General features: G+C 46.7%; 1 protein-coding gene and 1 pseudogene across 1 annotated transcript; one reads left to right on the top strand and one right to left on the bottom strand.

Annotated features, from left to right (window-relative positions):
- Positions 1–68: 68 nt before the first annotated feature.
- Positions 69–14,638, top strand: LOC121563100 (acyl-CoA-binding protein-like). The gene is made up of 6 exons (XM_045218428.1): positions 69–77; positions 659–727; positions 7,431–7,500; positions 13,979–14,007; positions 14,327–14,362; positions 14,464–14,638. The coding sequence occupies exons 1-6, from the start codon at positions 69–71 to the stop codon at positions 14,485–14,487; spliced, it is 237 nt and encodes a 78-aa protein (XP_045074363.1). The 3' UTR covers positions 14,488–14,638.
- An 853-nt stretch (positions 14,639–15,491) lies between these two features.
- On the bottom strand, positions 15,492–21,295 carry LOC121566332 (annotated as a pseudogene).
- Between the last annotated feature and the right edge of the window lie 436 nt (positions 21,296–21,731).

The following is a 21,731-nucleotide window of genomic DNA, read 5'->3' as shown; positions in this document are numbered from 1 at the left end:
CATATGAAATCACGGAAGTGAGCATTCCCACATGTAAGGAGTAGCTGGGTCTTTTTCTGGGGAAGAACATGTCTATGGTAAACAGAAACCTCGTTATTTTTTGTTTTTATGTGCAGTAACTAACAATCATCTGTTTAAAATGTTAGATACCTTCTAGGTGTCATGCATTTCTTTTTAAAAACAGTTTTTTGCAGCGAATCTATTATGGCGCTACTGCAAATAGCTTCGTGTAGACACATGCATTTTAACTGATGTGTGTGGCATATAGGACTGATTTTGTCATAGGGAGAATTTTTTGGGGTGTTAAGGTATTCAACTTATTTTTAAGTCGGATACAAATATTTTGACACAATGTGGTGTGGAAGTATTTTCAGCATCCGCTGATTTACATATTATTCTCAGTATATAGGGGAAATTATGTGTGTGGTTTTGTTTAACTGACCTTGTGGTACCAGAAGTCCTCACAAGGATAGTAAAACAAGAACATTTTGACAAGTGGGGACTAAATACTATTTTAGGTTTAGGGTTACAATTAGGGTTTGGGTTAATGTTAGGTTAAGGGTTAGATTTAGGGTTAAGGAAAATAGGATTTTGGATGGAAATCGATTCTTTGGTCCCCACAAGGGCGCAATACAAAACTTTTTTTTCTCTTCTCGAGGCTGAATTTGAAAAGGCTGCGGATGAGGTGAGGAGGCTGACCGTACAACCTAGCTACGCTGAACGATTAGTTACCGGAGTGTAACTCCAGTTCTATGAGTGGAGCGGAGCCCCATAGGGGAGCTCTGCTCCTAGTGGTTTACCCTCTGCCCTAAGGCAGCAACAGCCTGAGACAAAATTATGCACACACCTACAGCCAATAGGAGTACAGGTGTCCCTATAAGAGGATGCCTCCCCTCAATCAGCCTCCCGAGATATTTTTCTTCAGCGAGACTAGAGAGGGTCGGCAGGGCCTTAAGTCCTATGGGGCTCCGCTCCACTCATAGAACTGGAGTTACACTCCGGTAACTAATCGTTCTATATCGTGGAGCTCCGCCCCCAGGGGAGCTCTGCTCCTAGTGGTTTAAGGCGGAGCGTAGCGCTCCCAAAATGTACTCCCTGCCGAGCCTAACACTTCCCATCGAAACGAGAAGGTCAGGCCTAGCAATGGCTGCAACCGAGTCCCGCAGTACTGCAACTAAAAACCCCTACGGGCGTCACAATATACCGCGTCATCGGTTAAAGACCCGCACCACCTAGTCCAATGGCAATGCCAATGACTAGTGGGCAGATCACCAGAATAGAAGCCATACTAATCTGTACTAGAAGATAGATGTGCCTCAATATCCTGTGAAAACACTACCAACCACTAATGGAATGACACCAAGTGTCACTCTACATTGTAAACGCGGTAGACCGCCTCACTCACTCAATGGAATCCCAGAGATTAGTGGGCAGGAACAAAACATGAGTCATACTAAACTGAACAAGCAGATAGATGACCTCACCTTCTGTCAATCAACGCATGCCTCTACTGTACTGAACCTGTCAGTCAGGATTCATGCCACAAAATATGTTTTCTTATCCAAAGCGGACCTGATGGAAACCTTGTCCATAGTCCTGCTTTTCCCTCTCTTCCTAGCTCAAGATCTCCCTTCAGCTATGCTGAGTACAGACCCGAGCCAAAGAGTTAGAAAACACATCTATCAAAAACACGTCTTCTTAACCAAAGCGGACCTGATGGAAACCTGTGTCCACAGTCCTGCTTCTCCTCTCTATCTTGCTCAAGATCTCCCTTCAGCCACGCTGAGTACAGATCGAGCCAGAGAGTTAGAAGACATATCTAAGAGATAGAAACGGATAAATGGAGACGGCGTCGACCAGGATGCTGCTCTACAGATATCCTCTACCCCTGTTCCTCTGAAAAGGGCAGTAGAAGCCGCTACTCCACGAGTGGAGTGAGCTCTGATACCCTGAGGCAATTGCTGCCCTGCTGCCTCATAAGCTGTCTCAATGCCTTCACAAAGCCAGTGAGACAACCGCTGTTTTGAAAGTGGTCTACCTAGTGCAGCCGCACCGTGACACACAAACAACTGAGGCGATGACCTAATCGCTGCTGTGCGCTCGATGTAACACGCCAAAGCGCGTGCCGGGCACAGGCGATGGAGCTTTTCCTCACTCCTCTCTCTAGAGGAGGAGGAGAAAAAGCCCACAGCTCCACGGTCTGTGACCTATATGAACTCTTAATAACCTTCGGCACAAATGCCGGGTTAGGACGTAACACTGCTCTGCTCAGGTCACCATTGATGGCCAGGCAGTCAGGTCTCGTCGAAAGAGCACACAAATCACTAACCCGGCTTAGCTGTAGTCAAAGCGAGCAACAGTGCTGTCTTAATAGACAGCATCTTGAGGGGTATTTGATTCAATGGCTCGAACGGCGACTTACATAGCGCCAGTACCAAAGCCAAATCCCACTGAGGAAGCGTGACTCTAGGTGTTGGCCTAAGTCGCGCGTTCCTAATAGGAAGCGTTTCACTAGAGGGTGGCTAAAGACATTGTCTCTGCCAAACCCCTCATGACAAGCTGAAATCGCTGCTGCAAACACCCTAAAAGTGGCAGGCGATTTTTGCTTATCAAACATGAGATGTAGAAAAGAGAGAATACTCTCCACCTGACAGCTCATGGGGTCTACACCTTGTGTGACACACCATCGTGAAAACACGTTCCATCTACTGGCATACATCTTAGAAGTGGAACTGGCACGTGAACCCTGTATGGTCCTGATCACTGCATCAGATAACCCACGCGCTCTAGCCTGTCCCTCTCAGCAGCCAGGCCTTCAGTGGTTGGCCGATTATGGGCAATTTCCCTATCGTGCCTCCCGCCTGAGACAACGCGTCCCGTCGATGTGGAATTGGCCAAGGTGGCGCAATCAACATCTGACTCATCTCCAGAAACCAAGGAGCCCCCGGGCGATCGGGCGCTATCAGTATCACTGACAGCCCCCTGACCTCACCCTGGCTAGCAGTGGGAGAATGCAGGACAGCGGAGGGAATGCATACAGGAGAACTCTCGGCCACGGTTGGTGCGCAAGGCGTCCCTTCCCAGTGGCGGTTCGTCCTGTTCCCTCGGAGAGAACCACAGAGGACATTGCGCGTTCACACGTGATGCGAATAGTTCCACCTCGGCTCTCCCGAATTGTTCCCAAATCTGAAGAACAATGTCCGGATGCAGACACCACTCGTCGCCTCGAGGACCCCCTCTTGACATGAGGTCTGCTCCTACGTTCAAGTAGCCCGGAATGTGTGCTGCTCTCAATGAGCGAAGGTGCTCGTGAGCCCACAGCCACAATTCCTCTGCCGCCCGATGGAGAGCAGGAGACCTGACTCCTCCCTGGCGATTTATGTGAGCTACTGTGGTCCGGTTGTCTGACCAGACCAGCACATCGCAAGTGGGTCAGAACCAGTCGAACCGTTTCCAACTCCAAGAGGTTGATATGACGACCTGATTGAGGCCACACACCTCCTATCGCTTGGGTCTGACATGTCCCTCCCCATCCCGTCAGGGACGCATCCGTGAATACTGGGATGTGAGAGGACACCTTTCCTATCGGGACTCCGTGCGTGAGAAACGCGGGTTTCTCCAATAGTTCAGATCTGCACTGAGCGAGTGGAACCACCACCAACCGATGACGTTGACGCAATGGGTCTAGTCTTAGTTGGGCGAACCATCGCTGCACCCTGCGCATATGCAGGAGTCCCAGCGGAACCACAGAGTGGGCTGACGACATGAGACCCAAAAGTGACATGATCGACAGCGCCGTCACCGTGTGATTCGGACGACACTTCCTCAGGGCTAGCAACAAGGCTACCCTTCGGGGGTCCGAAAGTCGAGCCCTCATCCTCACAGTGTCTAGCTGTATCCCCAGGTAGACAATCTGATGAGTGGGCCAGGGCGCGCTCTTTTTCCAATTCACAGCAAACCCCAGACTTGTGAGATGCATCACTGTCTGTGTTGTGTGAGTGATCGCCAGCTCTGCTGACGGGCGAGAACCAGTAGGTCGTCCAGGTAGGCTAGTAGCCGTATTCCCTGACGACGCAACGGTTCCAATGCCGCCTCCACACACTTGGAAAATGTGCGAGGTGCCAGGGCGTACCCAAATGGCATCCTCGTGTATTACGTACGCCACCCCTTGAAAGGCGAACCGCAGAAACTTCCTGTGACGCGGCTGAACCGGCACATGAAAGTACGCGTCCTTTAGGTCTATGCTCGTACAAAAGTCCCCTCTCTGGACACATTCCAGCAGACGTTTTGTCGTTAGCATTCGGAAGGGCCGTTTGGTCATGCTCTCGTTGAGAATGCGTAAGTCCAAAATCGGCCTCACTCCCCCCGTCTTTTTGGGCACTAGGAAATAAGGCGAATATAGCCCTTTGTTCCTTTGCTCCCGGGGAACTACTGTCACCGCCTCCTTCGCCAAAAGTTCCGTAATCTCTGTCATCAGAGCGGCCACTTTGTCTGGCGTTTTCATCACCGTCTCCACCACTCCCCTGAACGGGGGTGGGGTCCGGTGGAATTGGAGAGCATAACCCTTCTGCAACGTCTGTTCTAGCCAGCGTGAGAGGGTGCAGCTTCTTCGCCACTGCCAGCAATGCAGAGAAAGTGGCTGAGCACGAAGCTGTGGTGCATTCAGTAGGAAGGACCTGTATTCCTCTATGGCCCTTACCGCCACTGTTCCCCAACATTGAAGTGGTGGAACAGCCCAAGGTGGGCCTCCCGTGAAAGGGAGAGGAATCATCAATGTGTTCTGAGAAAGAAAGAGGAGCAGGACGTCGGTTAAACCCGTAACCGTCGTATTCCTGCCCTCCTTGAACGCATCGCGGGTCTGAATTGCACTGACCGAGGTCACAGCCTGCGGCAGGGCACCATCCCCAGCAAGCGATTGCGTCATCTTAGGTGACTGCAATTCGCTATCAGAGCCCTTCACTACAGTACTCCTAGAAGTCTGTAGTATGAGGTCTCTATGAGGTAAAACAAGGCGGCGCCTTGATACCTTCTTAACTTTCACCTTCTGTGTGTGTTCAACTCTGCACCCCTGGTGGGTTGATTCACGCTCAGTGTGGTGAGTACTGGCTCGTTCTGTCAGGGGAGCTGATACTTTGGTTATACCCATAACCCTAGTAATCCGGCCCTCCGTGAACGTAGCATGGGTCTGAATCGCATTAACCGAGACCTTAGTCTGCGATAATGCGCCGTCCCCCAGATAGCTGCTGTGTTACAATGCCTGGGGGCGCCGATACTCTGGACACCTTAGTGACCGCAGTATCGGGCCCTCCGTGAACGCAGCATGGGTCTGGCTCGTACTAGCGGAGACCTTAGTCTGTCCCCCAAATAGCGGCTGCGTCCTCATGTCAGAATCTGACCGGGACTGCTGCCTTCTATGTAAAGCACTTCTTATACGTGAAGTGTGATGTGACGACCTGATTGAGGTCTTACGGATACCTACTCTAAGTGCCTGTTCAGCAACGCACCCTCGGTGGGCTGAACGGCTCTTAGAATGGTAAGGAAGAGAGGGTGAGATTTGAACGCTCTCGGACGTATTATGGAAAATAGTCTATTTTTTTGACAAAGTCAGGTGGAGCCAACTCTTTATTAAATACATCAACAAAGGCATTTACATCAACACCCATCCCTTCAACCGGAGGGTGGGGGGGACAGTGGGCACGTTCGAGCACCATCGATGCGTCCTCCATCCTCTCCCCGCGTCCCGTCACGTACGCCTCCTCTTGCCTCCTTGGAGGGCCAGGTCGGCGTCCTCGTCACCTCCCTCGCCAGCTGTAGTGGGGCTACCGTAGCTGCTGGAAGGGCGGGGCCCGTTCCCTTGCTGCTCGTGGCCGCCGGATGACGCCGATTCGCCGCCTCGCCGTAGACCCGGTCTACTTAGAGGGCGGAGGTAGATGGCCTTTGGGATGGAGGGGCCGAGTCGTCCTGCCAACGGCAGGTGCTCGGCCAGCTGCTTCTTCTCCTCCTCCAGCTTGGAAAAGCGCTCCGTCGCCTCTTTGACTGCGACCCCAAAGAGGCCGTCGTCAGAGAGGGCGTTCAAGAGAGACGTCCTGTCTGCCTCTTTCATGGATGTCAAGGACAACCAGAGGTGTCGTTCCCCGACAACCGAAGTGGCCATGGACCTCCCCGCGCAGACTGCGGACGCCTGTGTCAGGTGGAGTATGGCGCCAGAAATTCTGGACGCCTCCTCCACCTCCTCCGGTGCCAGCTCTGTCTTGCCCGTGGTTAAACGGGACAGAGAGGCCACCAAGAGGGCAATATTGTTAGCTGCTGCTACAGCTTGGGCTCCCAACCCAAAGGACTTCTCTAACAGCGACGCTGTGAGTCGGTCCTTCTGGGATGGCAACGTGGCCTTCTTGGAAGAGGGCCAAGGGCTCGAACCCGGTACAGAGATACGCCGCCATGGCGCTCTCTAACCTGGGGATTCCCTGACCCTGAAACCTTCCTTCCACTCTCGTGAATGGGAGATCCGCTTTTACCGGCGAACGCGCCGCTAAAGGTGCCTCCCACGAGCCCTCAACGTACCCTAGCCAAAGAAGGCATGGCAGAGCCACTGGCTCTGCTGCCTTCCTTGGCCTGGAATAAGGACCTATCATATCAACCTCCGGTGCGGAGGGAAGAGGGGGCAGCCTTATCACCAGCCGTTGAGCAGCTCTCTCAATGAGACCCGGAAAATCAGATCTCAGAGAGGCTGCAGCGAAAGAGAGAGCTTCTGATCTCTCAGAGCTTGTATCCCCTTCACTATAGGGACTACAAGCCCTCTCGCTCTCCAAAGGAAAGGGGGGCTTGAAAGTATGAGGAATGGGGTCCGACTGTTCCATTGGAATGCCAGACCCCCCCTCAAAGTCCCTATCTTCCCCCGAGTCTGCGCCGTCGGACGACGCCTCTGAAGCAGAGGCTAGTATCGACAGCACGTCCTCAAGGGGGATGTCCTCCCTGAAAAACGCCCAACGCTGCTTCCTCTCCTTTAAAGAAAGGAGGCGCAGGAGCGCATCGGGGGACTGCAGACGCCTTCCTTGGCATGCTGGGATCCCAAACACACGAAGCACAGGTCGTGGTGGTCACCGGCCGCCATGGAAGTGCATCTGCACTGAGCTCTGAAAAGAGCTTTTGGGGGTGGAAAATCTCCCGGTGTGCTCATTTAGACGACGTTGATGACTGGAATATCAACGGCGTTTTCGTCCTGAGTCTTGTGCTTCGTCTCTTCTTGGCTCTTCAGTCTAGTCATCCAGTCGCTGAAGAAAAAGGGAGGCTGATTGAGGGGAGGCATCCCCTCTTATAGGGACACCTGTACTCCTATTGGCTGTAGGTGTGTGCATAATTTTGTCTCAGGCTGTTGCTGCCTTAGGGCAGAGGGTAAACCACTAGGAGCAGAGCTCCCCTATGGGGCGGAGCTCCACGATATAGAACTAGCAGTGGTATATGGTTTGTACAAGCAGGCAACAATTGGCAACGTCAACACGGGTGAGTCATTCTGTTCAACCTGTCCTACAGGCTGCACCTCATTCTTAAAGCCAAATCCCTGATTATTGTCTAATCTTTCTGGTACCACTTCAAGCATCAAGATAATGACATACAACTTCTTATAAGTATGGCCAGGAGTTTTGGGGCACTTTGAGGCACTGTGCTTTTACCGGTATTTCCAGCATTGTCAGCTAGTGCTGCTGCAGGTAGGAAATGTTCTGTAATTGACGCAAGCTGTCTCCACTCAATCAATCCATGTCTGGTTGGCGGGGGTATCGCTTAAAGCAAGGGAGGCATAGCTCTGTGAATCTTAATCGCACAAAGCCTATTATTTGGCAGGGAATACTATTTGTACACCTCACTTTTCTCAAACTGATCCTCTAACGGACTCGGAAGTTGTAGCAAAAAAATTGTCAATTAAGGGCAGTTAATGTGGAGAGTCAATGAAACCAACCATGAAAGTATATTTTAGTGAATTCGGTGAGTAGCCCCGAATAGGACTCGAACACGGGTCCTGCGACTGTTAAACCAACACCTTAACCGTACAGTCGTGGTCAAGTTTTTGAGAATGACAAAGTATTGGTCTTCACAAAGTTTGCTGCTTCAGTGTTTTTAGATATTTGTCAGATGTTACTATGGTATACTGAAGTATAATTACAAGCATTCCATAAGTGTCAAAGGCTTTTATTGACAATTACATTACGTTTATGCAGAGAGTCAATATTTGCAGTGTTGACCCTTCTTTTTCAAGACCTCTGCAATCCGCCCTGGCATGCTGTCAATTAACTTATGGGCCACATCCTGACTGATGGCAGCCCATTCTTGCATAATCAATGCTTGGAGTTTGTCAGAATTTGTGGGTTATTGTTTGTCCACCCGCCTCTTGAGGATCGACCACAAGTTCTCAACGGGATTAAGGTCTGGGGAGTTTCCTGGCCATGGACCCAAAATGTTGATGTTTTGTTCCCGAGCCACTTAGTTATCACTTTTGCCTTATGGCAAGGTGCTCCATCATGCTTGAAAAGGCATTGGTCGTCACCAAACTGTTCTTGGATGGTTGGGAGAAGTTGCTCTCGGAGGATGTGTTGGTACCATTCTTTATTTATGGCTGTGTTTTTAGGCAAAATTGTGAGTGAACCCACTCCCTTGGCTGAGAAGCAACCCCACACATGAATGGTCTCAGGATGCTTTACTGTTGGCATGACACAGGACTGATGGTAGCGCTCACCTTGTCTTCTCCGGACAAGCTTTTTTCCGGATGCCCCAAACAATCGGAAAGGGGATTCATCAGAGAAAATGACTTTACCCCAGTCCTCAGCAGTCCAATCCCTGTACCTTTTGCAGAATATCAGTCTGTCCCTGATGTTTTCCTGGAGAGAAGTGGCCTCCTCTCTGCCCTTCTTGACACCAGGCCATCCTCCAAAAGTCTTCGCCTCACTGTGCGTGCAGATGCACTCACACCTGCCTGCTGCCATTCCTGAGCAAGTTCTGCACTGGTGGTGCCCCGATCCCGCAGCTAAATCAACTTTAGGAGACGGTCCTGGTGCTTGCTGGACTTTCTTGGGTGCCCTGAAGCCTTCATTGATGATCTGATAAATGGTTGATTTAGTTGCAATCTTACTAGCAGCAATGTCCTTGCCTGTGAAGCCCTTTTTGTGCAAAGCAATGATGATGGCACGTGTTTCCTTGCAGGTAACCATGGTTAACAGAGGAAGAACAATGATTTCAAGCACCAACCTCCTTTTAAAGCTTCCAGTCTGTTATTCTAACTCAATCAGCATGACAGAGTGATCTCCAGCCTTGTCCTCGTCAACACTCACCTGTGTTAACAAGAGAATAACTGACATGATGTCAGCTGGTCCTCTTGTGGCAGGGCTGAAATGCAGTGGAAATGTTTTTTGGGGGATTAAGTTCATTTTCATGGCAATTAATTAATTCTTTGCAATTAATTGCAATTCATCTGATCACTCTTCATAACATTCTGGAGTATATGCAAATTGGCATTATAAAAACTGAGGCAGCAGACTTTGTGAAAATTAATATTTGTGTCATTCTAAACTTTTGACCACGACTGTACACCAAGAGGTTCGGACCTCTTGGCGTAGCGATTCATGTGTTGGCTTGACAGTCACTGGACACAGGTTCAAGTCCGGTTGGGGCTACCCCCAAGTTTTCTACAACATACAGTACATCCATGGTTGGTTTCATTGACTCTCCCCTTAAACTGCCCCTAATTTACCCTTTTTTAGCTACAACTTTGGACTCCGTTGGGGAGGATCAGTTTGAGTAAAGTGAGGTTTAGAATCACTGATCTACAAATGGTATTCCTTGGCAAATAATAGATTTTGTGCGATTTAAGATTAGCAGAGCTACTCATCCCCTGGCTTAGGCAATCCCCCTGCCAAACACACACGCACAACTGGATATGGATTGATTGGAGACAGCTTGTGTCAATTCCAGAACATTTCCTACCTGCTGCAGCGCTAGTGGATGATGCAGGTAATACCAATAAAAGTAGTGTCTCAGTGCCCCAAAACCCCTGGTCCTACTTATAAACAGGTATCAGCCTATAGTGTCTTATTACAAGGCATATATATATATATATATATAACAGTTGAAGTCGGAAGTTTACGTACACTAAGGTTGGAGTCGTTAACCTGTTTTTCCACCACTCCACACATTTCTTGTTAACAGAATATAGTTTTGGCAAGTCGGTTAGGACATCTACTTTGTGCATGACACAAGTCATTTTTCCAACAATAGTTTACAGACAGATTATTTCACTTATAATTCACTGTATCACAATTCCAGTGGGTCAGAAGTTTACATACACTAAGTTCACTGTGCCTTTTAAACAGCTTGGAAAATTCCAGAAAATGATGTCTTGGCTTTAGAAGCTTCTGATAGGATAATTTACATCATTTGAGTCAATTGGAGGTGTACCTGTGGATGTATTTCAAGGCCTACCTTCAAACTCAGTGCCTCTTTGCTTGACATCATGGGAAAATCAAAAGAAATCAGCCAAGACCTCAGGAAAAAAAATAGTAGACCTCCACAAGTCTGGTTCATCCTTGGGAGCAATTTCCAAATGCCTGAAGGTACCACGTTCATCTGTACAAACAATAGTACGCAGTATAAACACCATGGGACCACGCAGCCGTCATACCGCTCAGGAAGGAGACGCGTTCTGTCTCCAAGAGATTAAGGTACTTTGGTGCGAAAAGTGCAAATCAATCCCAGAACAACAGCAACAGACCTTGTGAAGATGCTGGAGGAAACGGGTACAAAAGTATCTATATCCACAGTGAAACTAGTCCTATATCGACATAACCTGAAAGGCTGCTCAGCAAGGAAGAAGCCACTGCTCCAAAACCGCCATAAAAAAGCCAGACTACGGTTTGCAACTGCACATGGGGATAAAGATCGTACTTTTGTAGAAATGTCCTCTGGTCTGATGAAACAAAAATAGAACTGTTTGGCCATAATGACCATCGTTATGTTTTGAGGAAAAAGGGGAACGCTTGCAAGCCGAAGAACACCATCCCAACCGTGAAGCACGGGGGTGGCAGCATCATGCTGTGGGGGTGCTTTGCTGCAGGAGGGACTGGTGCACTTCACAAAATAGATGGCATCATGAGGAAGGAACATTATGTGGATATATTGAAGCAACATCTCAAGACAGTCAGGAAGTTAAAGCTTGGTCGCAAATGGGTCTTCCAAATGGACAATGACCCCAAGCATACTTCCAAAGTTGTGGCAAAATGGCTTAAGGACACCAAAGTCAAGGTATTGGAGTGGCCATCACAAAGCCCTGACCTCAATCCTATAGAACATTTGTGGGCAGAACTGAAAAAGCGTGTGCGAGTAAGGAGGCCTACAAACCTGACTCAGTTACACCAGCTCTGTCAGGAGGAATGGGCCAAAATTCACCCAACTTATTGTGGGAAGCTTGTGGAAGGCTACCCGAAATGTTTGACCCAAGTTAAACAATTTAAAGGCAATGCTACCAAATACACTCAATTAGTATGTAAAACTTCTGACCCACTAGGAATGTGATGAAAGAAATAAAAGCTGAAATAAATCATTCTCTCTACTATTATTTTGACATTTCACATTCTTAAAATAAGACGGGAATTTTTACTAGGATTAAATGTCAGGAATTGTGAAAAACTGAGTTTAAATGTATTTGGCTAAGATGTATGTAAACTTCCGACTTCAACTGTATATATAATTATTTGTTATTTTTTTTGTATTTTACCCCCTTTTTCGATCTACTCATCACTGCAACTCCCCAACGGGCTCGGGAGGCGAAGGTCCAGTCATGCGTCCTTCGAAACATGACCCGCCAAACCGCAGCTTCTTACACCCACCTGCTTAACCCGGAAGCCAGCCGCACCAATGTGTCGTAGGAAACACTGTTCAACTGACTACCGAGGTCAGCCTGCAGGCGTCCGGCGTGCCACAAGGAGTCGCTAGAGCCTCACCGGCCAAACCCTCACCTAACCCGGACGACGTTGAGCCAATAGTGCGCCGCCAAATGGGACTCCCGATCACAGCGGTTGCACACAGCCTGGGATCGAACCCGGGTCTGTAGTTACAATTTTAAAGGCAATGCGCCTTAGACCACTGCGCCACTCGTGAGACCAAGGCTTATAATTTTGTCTCTATATGCATTTCTCAAGAGTTAAATGTCTTGACTTATCAATTGTTTAGCTGCCTTTTTGTCTGTAAGTAAACCATTCAGGGACGGACATTTAGGCCGGTGACCTGAACATGCTCTGATGTTGCCCCGTTGGGCAGGTGATTTAAAAAGTGAATACTTCCAGTAGGCCTAGCCTAAAACTGATCTTTGTGAAAGACAGACGATGTTTGGCAGTCGGGCAAGTTGAGCCTGCTCTGAGAACAACCAAAATACAAAGAATTCCAGTTCTTCTTTTTCAGATTCCTCCCCTGTGTATGTGAAAGGCAGGCAATATATGGCACTATTGCGTGTAAAATATACTGAACAAAAAAATATAAATGCAACATGTAAAGTGTTGGTCCCATGTTTCAAAAGCTGAAAAATATCCCAGAAATGTTCCATATGCACAAAAAGCTTATTTCTCTCATTGTGTGTACACATTTGTTTACATCCCTGTTGGTGAGCATTTCTCCTTTGCCAAGATAATATATCCACCTGAGAGGTGTGGCATATCAATAAGCTGAATAAACAGCATGATCATTACCTAGGTTCACCTTGTGCTGGGGACAATAAAAGGCCACTCTAAAATGTCCCTCAAGTTGAGGGAGTGTGCAATTTGCATGCTGACTGCAGGAATGTCCACCAGAGCTGTTGCCAGAACTGAACGTTTTAGAGAATTTGGCAGTACGTCCAACTGGCCTCACAACCGCAGACCACGTGTAACCATGCCAGCCCAGGACCTCCACATCTGGCATCTTCACCTGCAGGATGGTCTGAGACAAGCCACCCGGACAGCTGATGAAACTGTGGGTATGCACAACTGAAGAATTTCTGCACAAACTGTCAGAAACCATCTCAGGGAATGTCATCTGTGTGCTCATTGTCCTCAACAGGATCTTGACCAGACTGCAGTTCGACGTTATAACGGACTTCAGTGGGCAAATGCTCACCTCGATGGCCACTGGCACACTGGAGAAGTATGCTCTTCATGGATGAGTTCTGGTTTCAACTGTACTGGGCAGATGGCAGACAGCGTGTATGATGTCATGTGGGTGAGCGATTTGCTGATCTTAACGTTGTGAATAGAGTGCCCCATGGTGGCTGTGGGGTTATGGTAGTGCAGGCAGAAGTTATGGACAACGAACACAGTTGCATTTTATTGATGTCAATTTGAATGCACAGAGATACAGTGACGATACCCTGAGGCCCATTGTTGTGCCATTCATCCGCCACCATCACCTCATGTTTCAGTATGATAATGCACGGCCCGATGTCGCAAGGATCTGTACACCATTCCTGGAAGCTGAAAATGTCCCAGTTCTTCGATGGCCTGCATACCTAGACATGTCAACCATTGAACATGTTTGGGATGCTCTGGATTGATGTTTCCGACAGCGTGTTCCAGTTCCCGCCAATATCCAGCAACTTCGCACAGCCATTGAAGAGGAGTGAGACAACATTCCACAGGCCACAATCAACAGCCTGATCAACTCAATGCGAAGATGTCGGGCTGCATGAGGCAAATCTGTATTCCCAGTCATGAGATCCATAGATTAGGGCCTAATGTATTTATTTATATGAACTGTAAAATTGTTGCATGTTTGCGTTTTATATTTTGGTTCAGTGTAGTTTATTTTTACATTATCGGAAAGCGATCATAATCTTCGGGTAACCAAAAAATAATCCTGACTTACCCGATGGGCAAGTGTCTTTCAGACTTTGTTAATACCTGCCAGTTAAAGTAATATTTTTGTTGATGTAAGAGTAACTTTGAAAATGTATGTGTTGTGTCCACAGAGCGTCCGGGAATATTTGACTTCCAAGGAGTGGGCAGTGGTCTAAGGCACTGCATCGCGCAGTGCTAACTGTGCCACTAGGAGATCCTGGTTCGAATCCAGGCTCTGTCGCAGCCGGCCGCGACCGAGACTCATGGCGCGCACAATTGGCCCAGCCGTCGCCCAGGGTAGGGAGGAATGGCCGGTAGGGATGTAGCTCAGTTGATAGAGCATGTTTGCAACGCCAGGGTTGTGGGTTTGATTCCCACGGGGGGCCAGTATAAAAAAAAATAAAAATGTATTCACTAACTGTCAGTCGCTCTGGATAAGAGCGTCTGCTAAATGACTAAAATGTAATGTAAAATGTAAGGAAAATCTAAATGGGATGGTTGGAAAGCACAGGAAGGTAAGTATTTTGGACAATGTATTATTCTGCCTTTCTACTCTCTCTGTTTTGAATGTAACACAAATCTTCAATGTGTCCTGTTTCTATTTTCAATCCAATAGGAAAGTCCAAAGAAGATGCCATAAAATAATATATTGCCTTTGTGGAAGAAATGAAAGCAAAGTATCCAATGTAGAGGTTATCTTTAGGACATTAGTGCACATATTTTTCTAAGAACCATTTTATAATAAAGCAATAAGGCACGAGGGGGTGTGGTATATGGCCAATATACCACGGTTAAGGCTGTATCAAGGCACTCTGCTTTGCGTCGTGCGTGCCTAAGAACAGCCCTTAGCCATGGTATATTGACCATCTACCACAATCCCAGAGGTGCCTTATTGCTATTATAAACTGGTTACCAATGTCATTAGAACAGTAAAAATAAATGTTTTGTCATACCCGTGGTATAAGGTCTGATATACCACGACTGTCAGCCAAATCCGCATTCAGGGCTTGAACCATCCAGTTTATAATAAATTACCATGAGCAAGAAGAAAAGGGACCAAATCTGACATTTTACATGGGTGAAGTGTTGAGACAACCAAGATGACCGTTTGTTAGACAACTCACCAGCAATTTGTTATCCTCTTAAAAAGTGCAGCCTTTTTGATCTGGGTATTTATTTCAGAAAATGTCAAATTGTGAGAAAATACAGTACATTGATGCAAAAGAACAGTAAATTATGTTTCTTAAAAGATCTGTCTTTGAAGTATAATAAAAAGTGAGAATTTTCAATCATGTCGATACATTCTCTGGACAAGAGGCTGGCCATAACCAGACCCCTTTCCAGGATTTATCTTTCACATGTTGATGATGAAGAGCTGAGGCCTACTTCTTGTTTTTGAATATCTTCCTGTTTCTTAGGATTTCCACTGAACCCAAAATGTCCTAGATCTTCAGGCCTGGTCCATAGTCGTAGAAATGTTGCTTGAGCTTGAGGGAATGACACAAAATAACAGTGCTGTTTCCCATGCAATGTCCAAGTCTTCAAGAGTGGCCAAGTGATTCTGTGGACCATTCCTCAAGTTAAATAAAGTTATGTAACTTAAGTACCCTTGATGTCTTGAGAGAGTCCCTCTGTATGAGTGTTTTATCTGGCATGTCTAAGAGATCTCCAGTGATTGGGGGGGTCGTCAAAGGTCATGCCAGGCTGGCCGGTCCCGGAACAGGGAAGCAAGGAGACCTGGGTAAGGGGAGAGCCGCTTTGGCTCATGGAGCCATGGTGTCTTGGCGCCCCGTGTAGATGCTGCTTCAGCCTCCACCTTCGCCATCTCCTCTGTACCTCGTACTGTACCTGTGTGTGGGGGGAGGGGATGGAGAAAGTGTATCATCGAGCACTAGTTAATCAGGGCTAGCTGCCTAATATTAGCAATAGCACATTTATACCACTTATTTCAACTTCATTTTACATCATAGTTTTGAGAAATGGACAAAAAACCTACCTCCCCATTTAGAAAACAGTAAAGAACAGCAACTCCAAAGCCCTGGAAAGGAAGAAAGGGGGAATTTAGACATCAAATAGTATTCCTGCAAAGTAAAAAGTAAAAATCAAAATTACCTGTGTTGATGCAAGAGCCAGCTCAACAAAGGTCCATATTTTGTAAGTTAAACCACTGACTTTGATGGGTAAGAAGGCAAAGAGGATGTAGTACAAACCAAAGAGGGTCACCAAAAGAAAAGTAGATTTGGTAAGTCTCCTGAAAAGATACAAGGAAAATATGCAATTTTAAAATACATAAATCAATACTGTACACATGTTTGGAGAGATTCCATTAGTTTGCCGTTGTGCTGGTCTTTCAGGTTTGACTGGGCAACGCTTACAGAAAGTTAGCACAGGTACTGTAACACTGTTTTAAGTTTTTTTATACCCTACAGAATAAACATCCTTGAAATGCTTTGGTAATAGTATATTCTGGGTGATTTTGACAACTCACTTGTATTGGCTGAATTCAGTTCCATGCATGTCTGGCATCCGCAGTTTCCCCACCAGAATTCGTATGATACTCAGAAAAAATATAAAATTAATCTGCAATGAAATGGCAACAAATGATTACCGTAGGGAGTAAAACAAATATTTACATTCTCAGTTATATAAAAACAAACATCAAATTGTATTTGTCACATACACCGAATACAAAGGGTGTTAACTGACAGTGAAACGCTTGCTTACGAGCCCTTTACAACAATGCAGTAAAAACATATATACAAGAATGAAGCTGTATACAGGGAGTACCAGATCAATGTGCATGGGTATGGGGGTACACTATTTGAGGTAGATAAGGACATGAAGTCAGGAGTAAAGGGACTAGGCATCAGGATAGATAAAAATATTAGTAAAATAAAGCACAGAGTAGCAGCAGCAGCATGTGTGTTTCTTTTTTTGTATACAAAACATTAAGAACACCTGCTCTTTCCATGACAGACTGACCAGGTGAAAGCTATGGTCCCTTATTGATGTCACCTGTTAAATCTACTCCAATCAGTGTAGATGAAGGGGAGAGACAGGTTAAGAAGGATGTTTAATCCTTGAGACATGGATTGTGTGTGTGTGCCATTCAGAGGGTGAATGGGAAAGACAAAAGATTTAAGTGCTTTTGAATAGGGAATGGTAGTAGGTGCCAGGTACACCGGTTTGAATGTTTCAAGAAATGCAACTCTACAGTATAATGCTCCACCACCCAAAAGGACATCCAGCCAACTTGACACAACTGTGGGAAGCATTGAAGTCAACGTGGGCCAGCATCCCTGTGGGGCTTTCGACACCTTGTAGTCCATGCCCTGATGAATTGAGGCTATTCTGAGGGCAAAAGGGGGTGCAACTCAATATTAGGAAGGTGTTCGTAATATTTTGTACACTCAGTGTGTGTGTGTGTATGTATGTGTGTATATATATATATATATATATATATATTTTTTTATAAAATGTATAGAGAGGGCTAGTCAGTGCAAGATAGGGTCAATGCAGATAATCCGGGTAACCATTTAATTAACTATTTATGGCTATTAGCAGTCTTACGGCTTGGGGGTGAAGCTGTCTCGGAACCTGTTGGGCCGAGCTGATGCTCCGGTACCATTGCAGGACGGTAGCAGAGTGAACAGTGAACTTGGGTGGGTGTCTTTGACACATTTTCAGGCCTTCCTCTGACATTGCCTGATAGTAGAGGTCCTGGATGGCGCTCTCTGCCCTGTAGCGCTTTGCGGTCGGGGGCGTTTCATTTTCCATACCAAGCGGTGATGCACCCAATCAAAATGCTCTCGATGCAGCTGTGTAACTTTTTGACGATCCAAGGGCCCATGCCAAATCTTTTTCGGCCCTGAGGGGAAGAACACTTTCGTGCCCTCTTCACGACTGTGCGGGTGTGTGTACACCATGTTAAGTCCTTAGTGATGTGGACGCTCAGGAACTTGGAAGCTTTCGACCTGCTCCACTACAGCCCCATCGATGTGGATCGGGACATGCTCTCCCCTCTTTCTCCTGTAGTCCACACTCAGCTCCTTGGTCTTACTGATGTTGAGGAGAGGCTGATGTCCTGCCACCACACTGCCAAGTCTCTGACCTCCTCCCTGTAGGCTGTCTCATCACCATCAGTGATCAGGCCTACCACCGTTGTCGTCAGCAAACTTGATGGTGCTGGAGTCGTGGGTGAACAGGGAGTACAGGAGGGGGACTAGGCACACACTCCTGAGGGGCCCCCGTGTTGATGGTCAGCGTGGCGGAGGTGTTGTTGCCTACCCTCACCATCTGGGGCCGGCCCGTCAGGAAGTCCAGGATCCAGTTACAGAGGTTCAGTCCCAGGGTCCCGAGCTTGGTGAGGAGCTTGGAGGGGAATATGGTGTTGAATGCTGCGCTGTAGTCTATGAACAGCAATCTCACATAGTGATTTCCCCCTCTTGTCCAGGTGGGAGAGGGCGGTGTGAAATGCAATTGAGATAGCATCATCTGTGGATCTGTTGGGGCAGTATGTGAATTGGGAGTGGTTCCAGGGTGTCTGGGATAATGGTGTTGATGTGTGACTTGACCAGCCTTCCAAAGCACTTAATAATTAAAGATCGCGAGTGCTACAGGGCGATAGTCATTTAGGCAGTTTACCTTGGAGTTCTTGGGAACAGGTACAATGGTGGTCAGCTTGAAACATGTTAGGATTACAATCTGGTACAAGGAGAGATTGAACATGTCCGTGAAGACACTTGCCAGCTGGTCTGCGCATGCTCTGAGAATGTGCCCTGGTATTCTGTCTTGAAGAATCTTGAACAATGCATAGGCCTAATCATTAGTTATCAACAGAGATTGATGCACTTACAACTATGAAGAGTAGGACTGGTACTCTGAGAATCCACCAAACCCAGTCATGTACCCTTGTCTCCCAGCAGCTTGAGGAGAAAAGAGAAACCTATTAATGTATGTGAACTATGATGATGATGCAATTGTCATCTGTTTAAAATGGTCTATGACATCCCATTCATCTGTATCTTACCCTTCATCCTCATAGAAGTATTTTGCCAAGCCCCAGGATACAATGACAATCATTGGCAAACCTATGTAGAAAAACAAAAACTGTTTAGTTAAATTCAATCCCTCTTTTCAGTGAACAGTTCACTATGACATGACATTGCTAGATGACATCAATGACATGGCATGTGTAGTGTTGTTGTAATGTAGAGGGACAGGTGTCCGTACCCCAGCCCTGGATGATGTACCACCACAGGGTTTCTTCTTGGAGAAGAAGGAGACGCTGACCAGGGTGTGGAGGTAGTGTCCCTCCACCAGCAGCCAGCTGTAGTTAGCCATGATGCAGTAGTTGGAGAACATCACCACTAACTTACACACCACCTACAGGATATGATGAGAAAAGATACACTACATGACCAAAAGTATGTGGACACCTGCTTGTCAAACGTCTCATTCCAAAATCATGGGCATTCATATGGAGTTTGTCCCCCTTTGCTGCTATAACAGCCTCCACTTCTGGGAAGGTCTTTCCACTAGATGTTGGAACATTGCCACGGGGACTTGCTTCCATTCAGCCACGAGTATAAGTGAGGTCGGGCACTGATGTTGGGCGATTAGGCCTGACTGCAGTCGGCGGTCCAATTTATCCCAAAGGTGTTCGATGGGGTTGAGGTCAGGGATCTGTGCAGGCCAGTCAAGTTATATTTACTCATCAATCTACACACAATACCCCATAATGACAAAGCGAAAACTAAAAACACCTTATTTACATAAGTATTCAGACCCTTTGCTATGAGACTCGAAATTGAGCTCAGGTGCATCCTGTTTCCATTGTTCATCCTTGAGATGTTTCTACAACTTGATTGGAGTCCACCAGTGGTAAATTCAATTGATTGGACATGATTTGGAAAGGCACACACCTGTCTATATAAGGTACCACAGTTGACAGTGCATGTCAGAGGAAAAACCAAGCCATGAGGTCGAAGGAATTGTCCGTAGAGCTCCGAGACAGAGATTGTGTTGAGGCACAGATCTGGGGAAGGGTACAGCAATGTCTGCGCATTGAAGGTCCCCAAGAACACAGTGGGCTCCATCATTCTTAAATGGAAGAAGTTTGGAACCACCAAGACTCTTCCTAGAGCTGCTGCCCGGCCAAACTTAGCAATCGGGGGAAGGGCCTTGGTCAGGAGTTGACCAAGAACCCGATGGTCACTCTGACAGAGCTTCAGAGTTCCTCTGTGGAGATGGAGAACCTTCCAGAAGGACAACCATCTCTGCAGCACTCCACAATCAGGCCTTTATAGTAAAGTGGCCAGACATACGGTGCTTAAGCCCAGGCTCAGACCTTCCCAGCCAAGACACGGGAAGTCTCTGAATGTCCTTGAGTGACCCAGCCAGAGCCTGGACTTGAACCCCGATCGAACATCTCTGGAGAGACTTGAAAATAGGTGTGCAGCAATGCTCCCCATCCAACCTGACAGAGCTTGAGAGGATCTGCAGAGAAGAATGGGAGAAATTCCCAAATACAGGTGTGCCACGCTTCTAGCGTCATACCCAAGAAGACTTGAGGCTGTAATCGCTGCCAAAGGTGCTTCAACAAACTATTGAGTAAAGGGTCTGAATACTTATGTAAATGTGATATTTCAGTTTTTATGTTTCATACATTTGCAAACATTTCTAAAAACCTGTTTTTGCTTTGTCATTATGGGGTATTGTGTGTAGATTGATGAGGGAAAAAAACAATGTAATCCATTTTAGAATAAGGCTGTAACGTAACAAAATGTCGGAAAAGTCAAGGGGTCCGAATACTTTCCGAATGCACTGTATAGTGTAGGAGGGGTATTTTAGTATGTTCATATCATGTTGAAAGATTAATAACTATCAAAACCAGGAATTTTTCAAGAGTTAGAAAAGTGAGTTATTCTGCTTTCACACACTCAATTACAATTTCTCTCTATCAATCTGTTCATCCATTTACACATGCATTGACAGTCACTACAAAGTACAGTAGATACGTACTGGGTAGTCGTCACAATGGTAGAAGTCTTCATCGGTGAAGAGCACAGAGTCTTTGATGAAGATGAAGGAAGTACGCAGGATGAAGGAGTTGGATGTGGATGTAGTTTCTGGTGCAGTGCAGTTTCCTAGACAACAGGAAAAGTGTCAAAGCAGCTGTAAATGTCCTCCCTTGACCAACATGCTTTTGACACCCATGTTGTAATATGTTTAATCCCCCACTGAGACACAATATTAAGATAAGCATGTTGGTTACAGTCTGGTTTATTGGGTATCCAAATGGATTATCATATATTTTTATCATAATAATTCTTAGACTTGATTCTCTGTTTCTCACCTAAAGAGACAGAGGATGGTGATGGCGATGGTGAGAGAGAGATTAGAGAGAGAGCGTAGCCTGCAGTGTACATGGTCTTCACGTAGGGAAGTACATGTGGGAGTCATGTGACTGGGAGGAAAAAGTGGCCTGGTGTAAGAATATATTTTTATGAAAATTGTCCATGTATTTTTAAATCCTGCTCAACACTTCTATGGCTTTCCCTTATTTTGTATGTATTTGTCCTGAATCAAAGACAAAACCATTGATGTAGCATATACTAAGATTACACATGTACCCACCTCTCCAAGTAAGTGTAAGGTTTCGTTGAAACATGCATGCTCGTAAGGAGGAATGGGGTCCGATCCAGCCCGTGTCTGTGCAGTTCCGGTACACTTTACCTGGAAAATCATACAGTCTCATCAATACTTACTACTGTTCTGTTCAAATAAACGAATTATGGCCATCAAAATAGTCGGCATCAGAGTAAAAAAACTTGACCATGCAGAGCAACGGTGGAACAGACCAAATATTTTCTAAGACACACA

The sequence above is a fragment of the Coregonus clupeaformis genome, unplaced genomic scaffold (assembly GCF_020615455.1).
Source record: "Coregonus clupeaformis isolate EN_2021a unplaced genomic scaffold, ASM2061545v1 scaf1575, whole genome shotgun sequence".
In the NCBI taxonomy this organism is placed as follows: Eukaryota; Metazoa; Chordata; class Actinopteri; order Salmoniformes; family Salmonidae; genus Coregonus; species Coregonus clupeaformis.
Note: the sequence above shows the minus strand (reverse complement) of the source record. Positions and strands in the feature narration are given on the sequence as shown.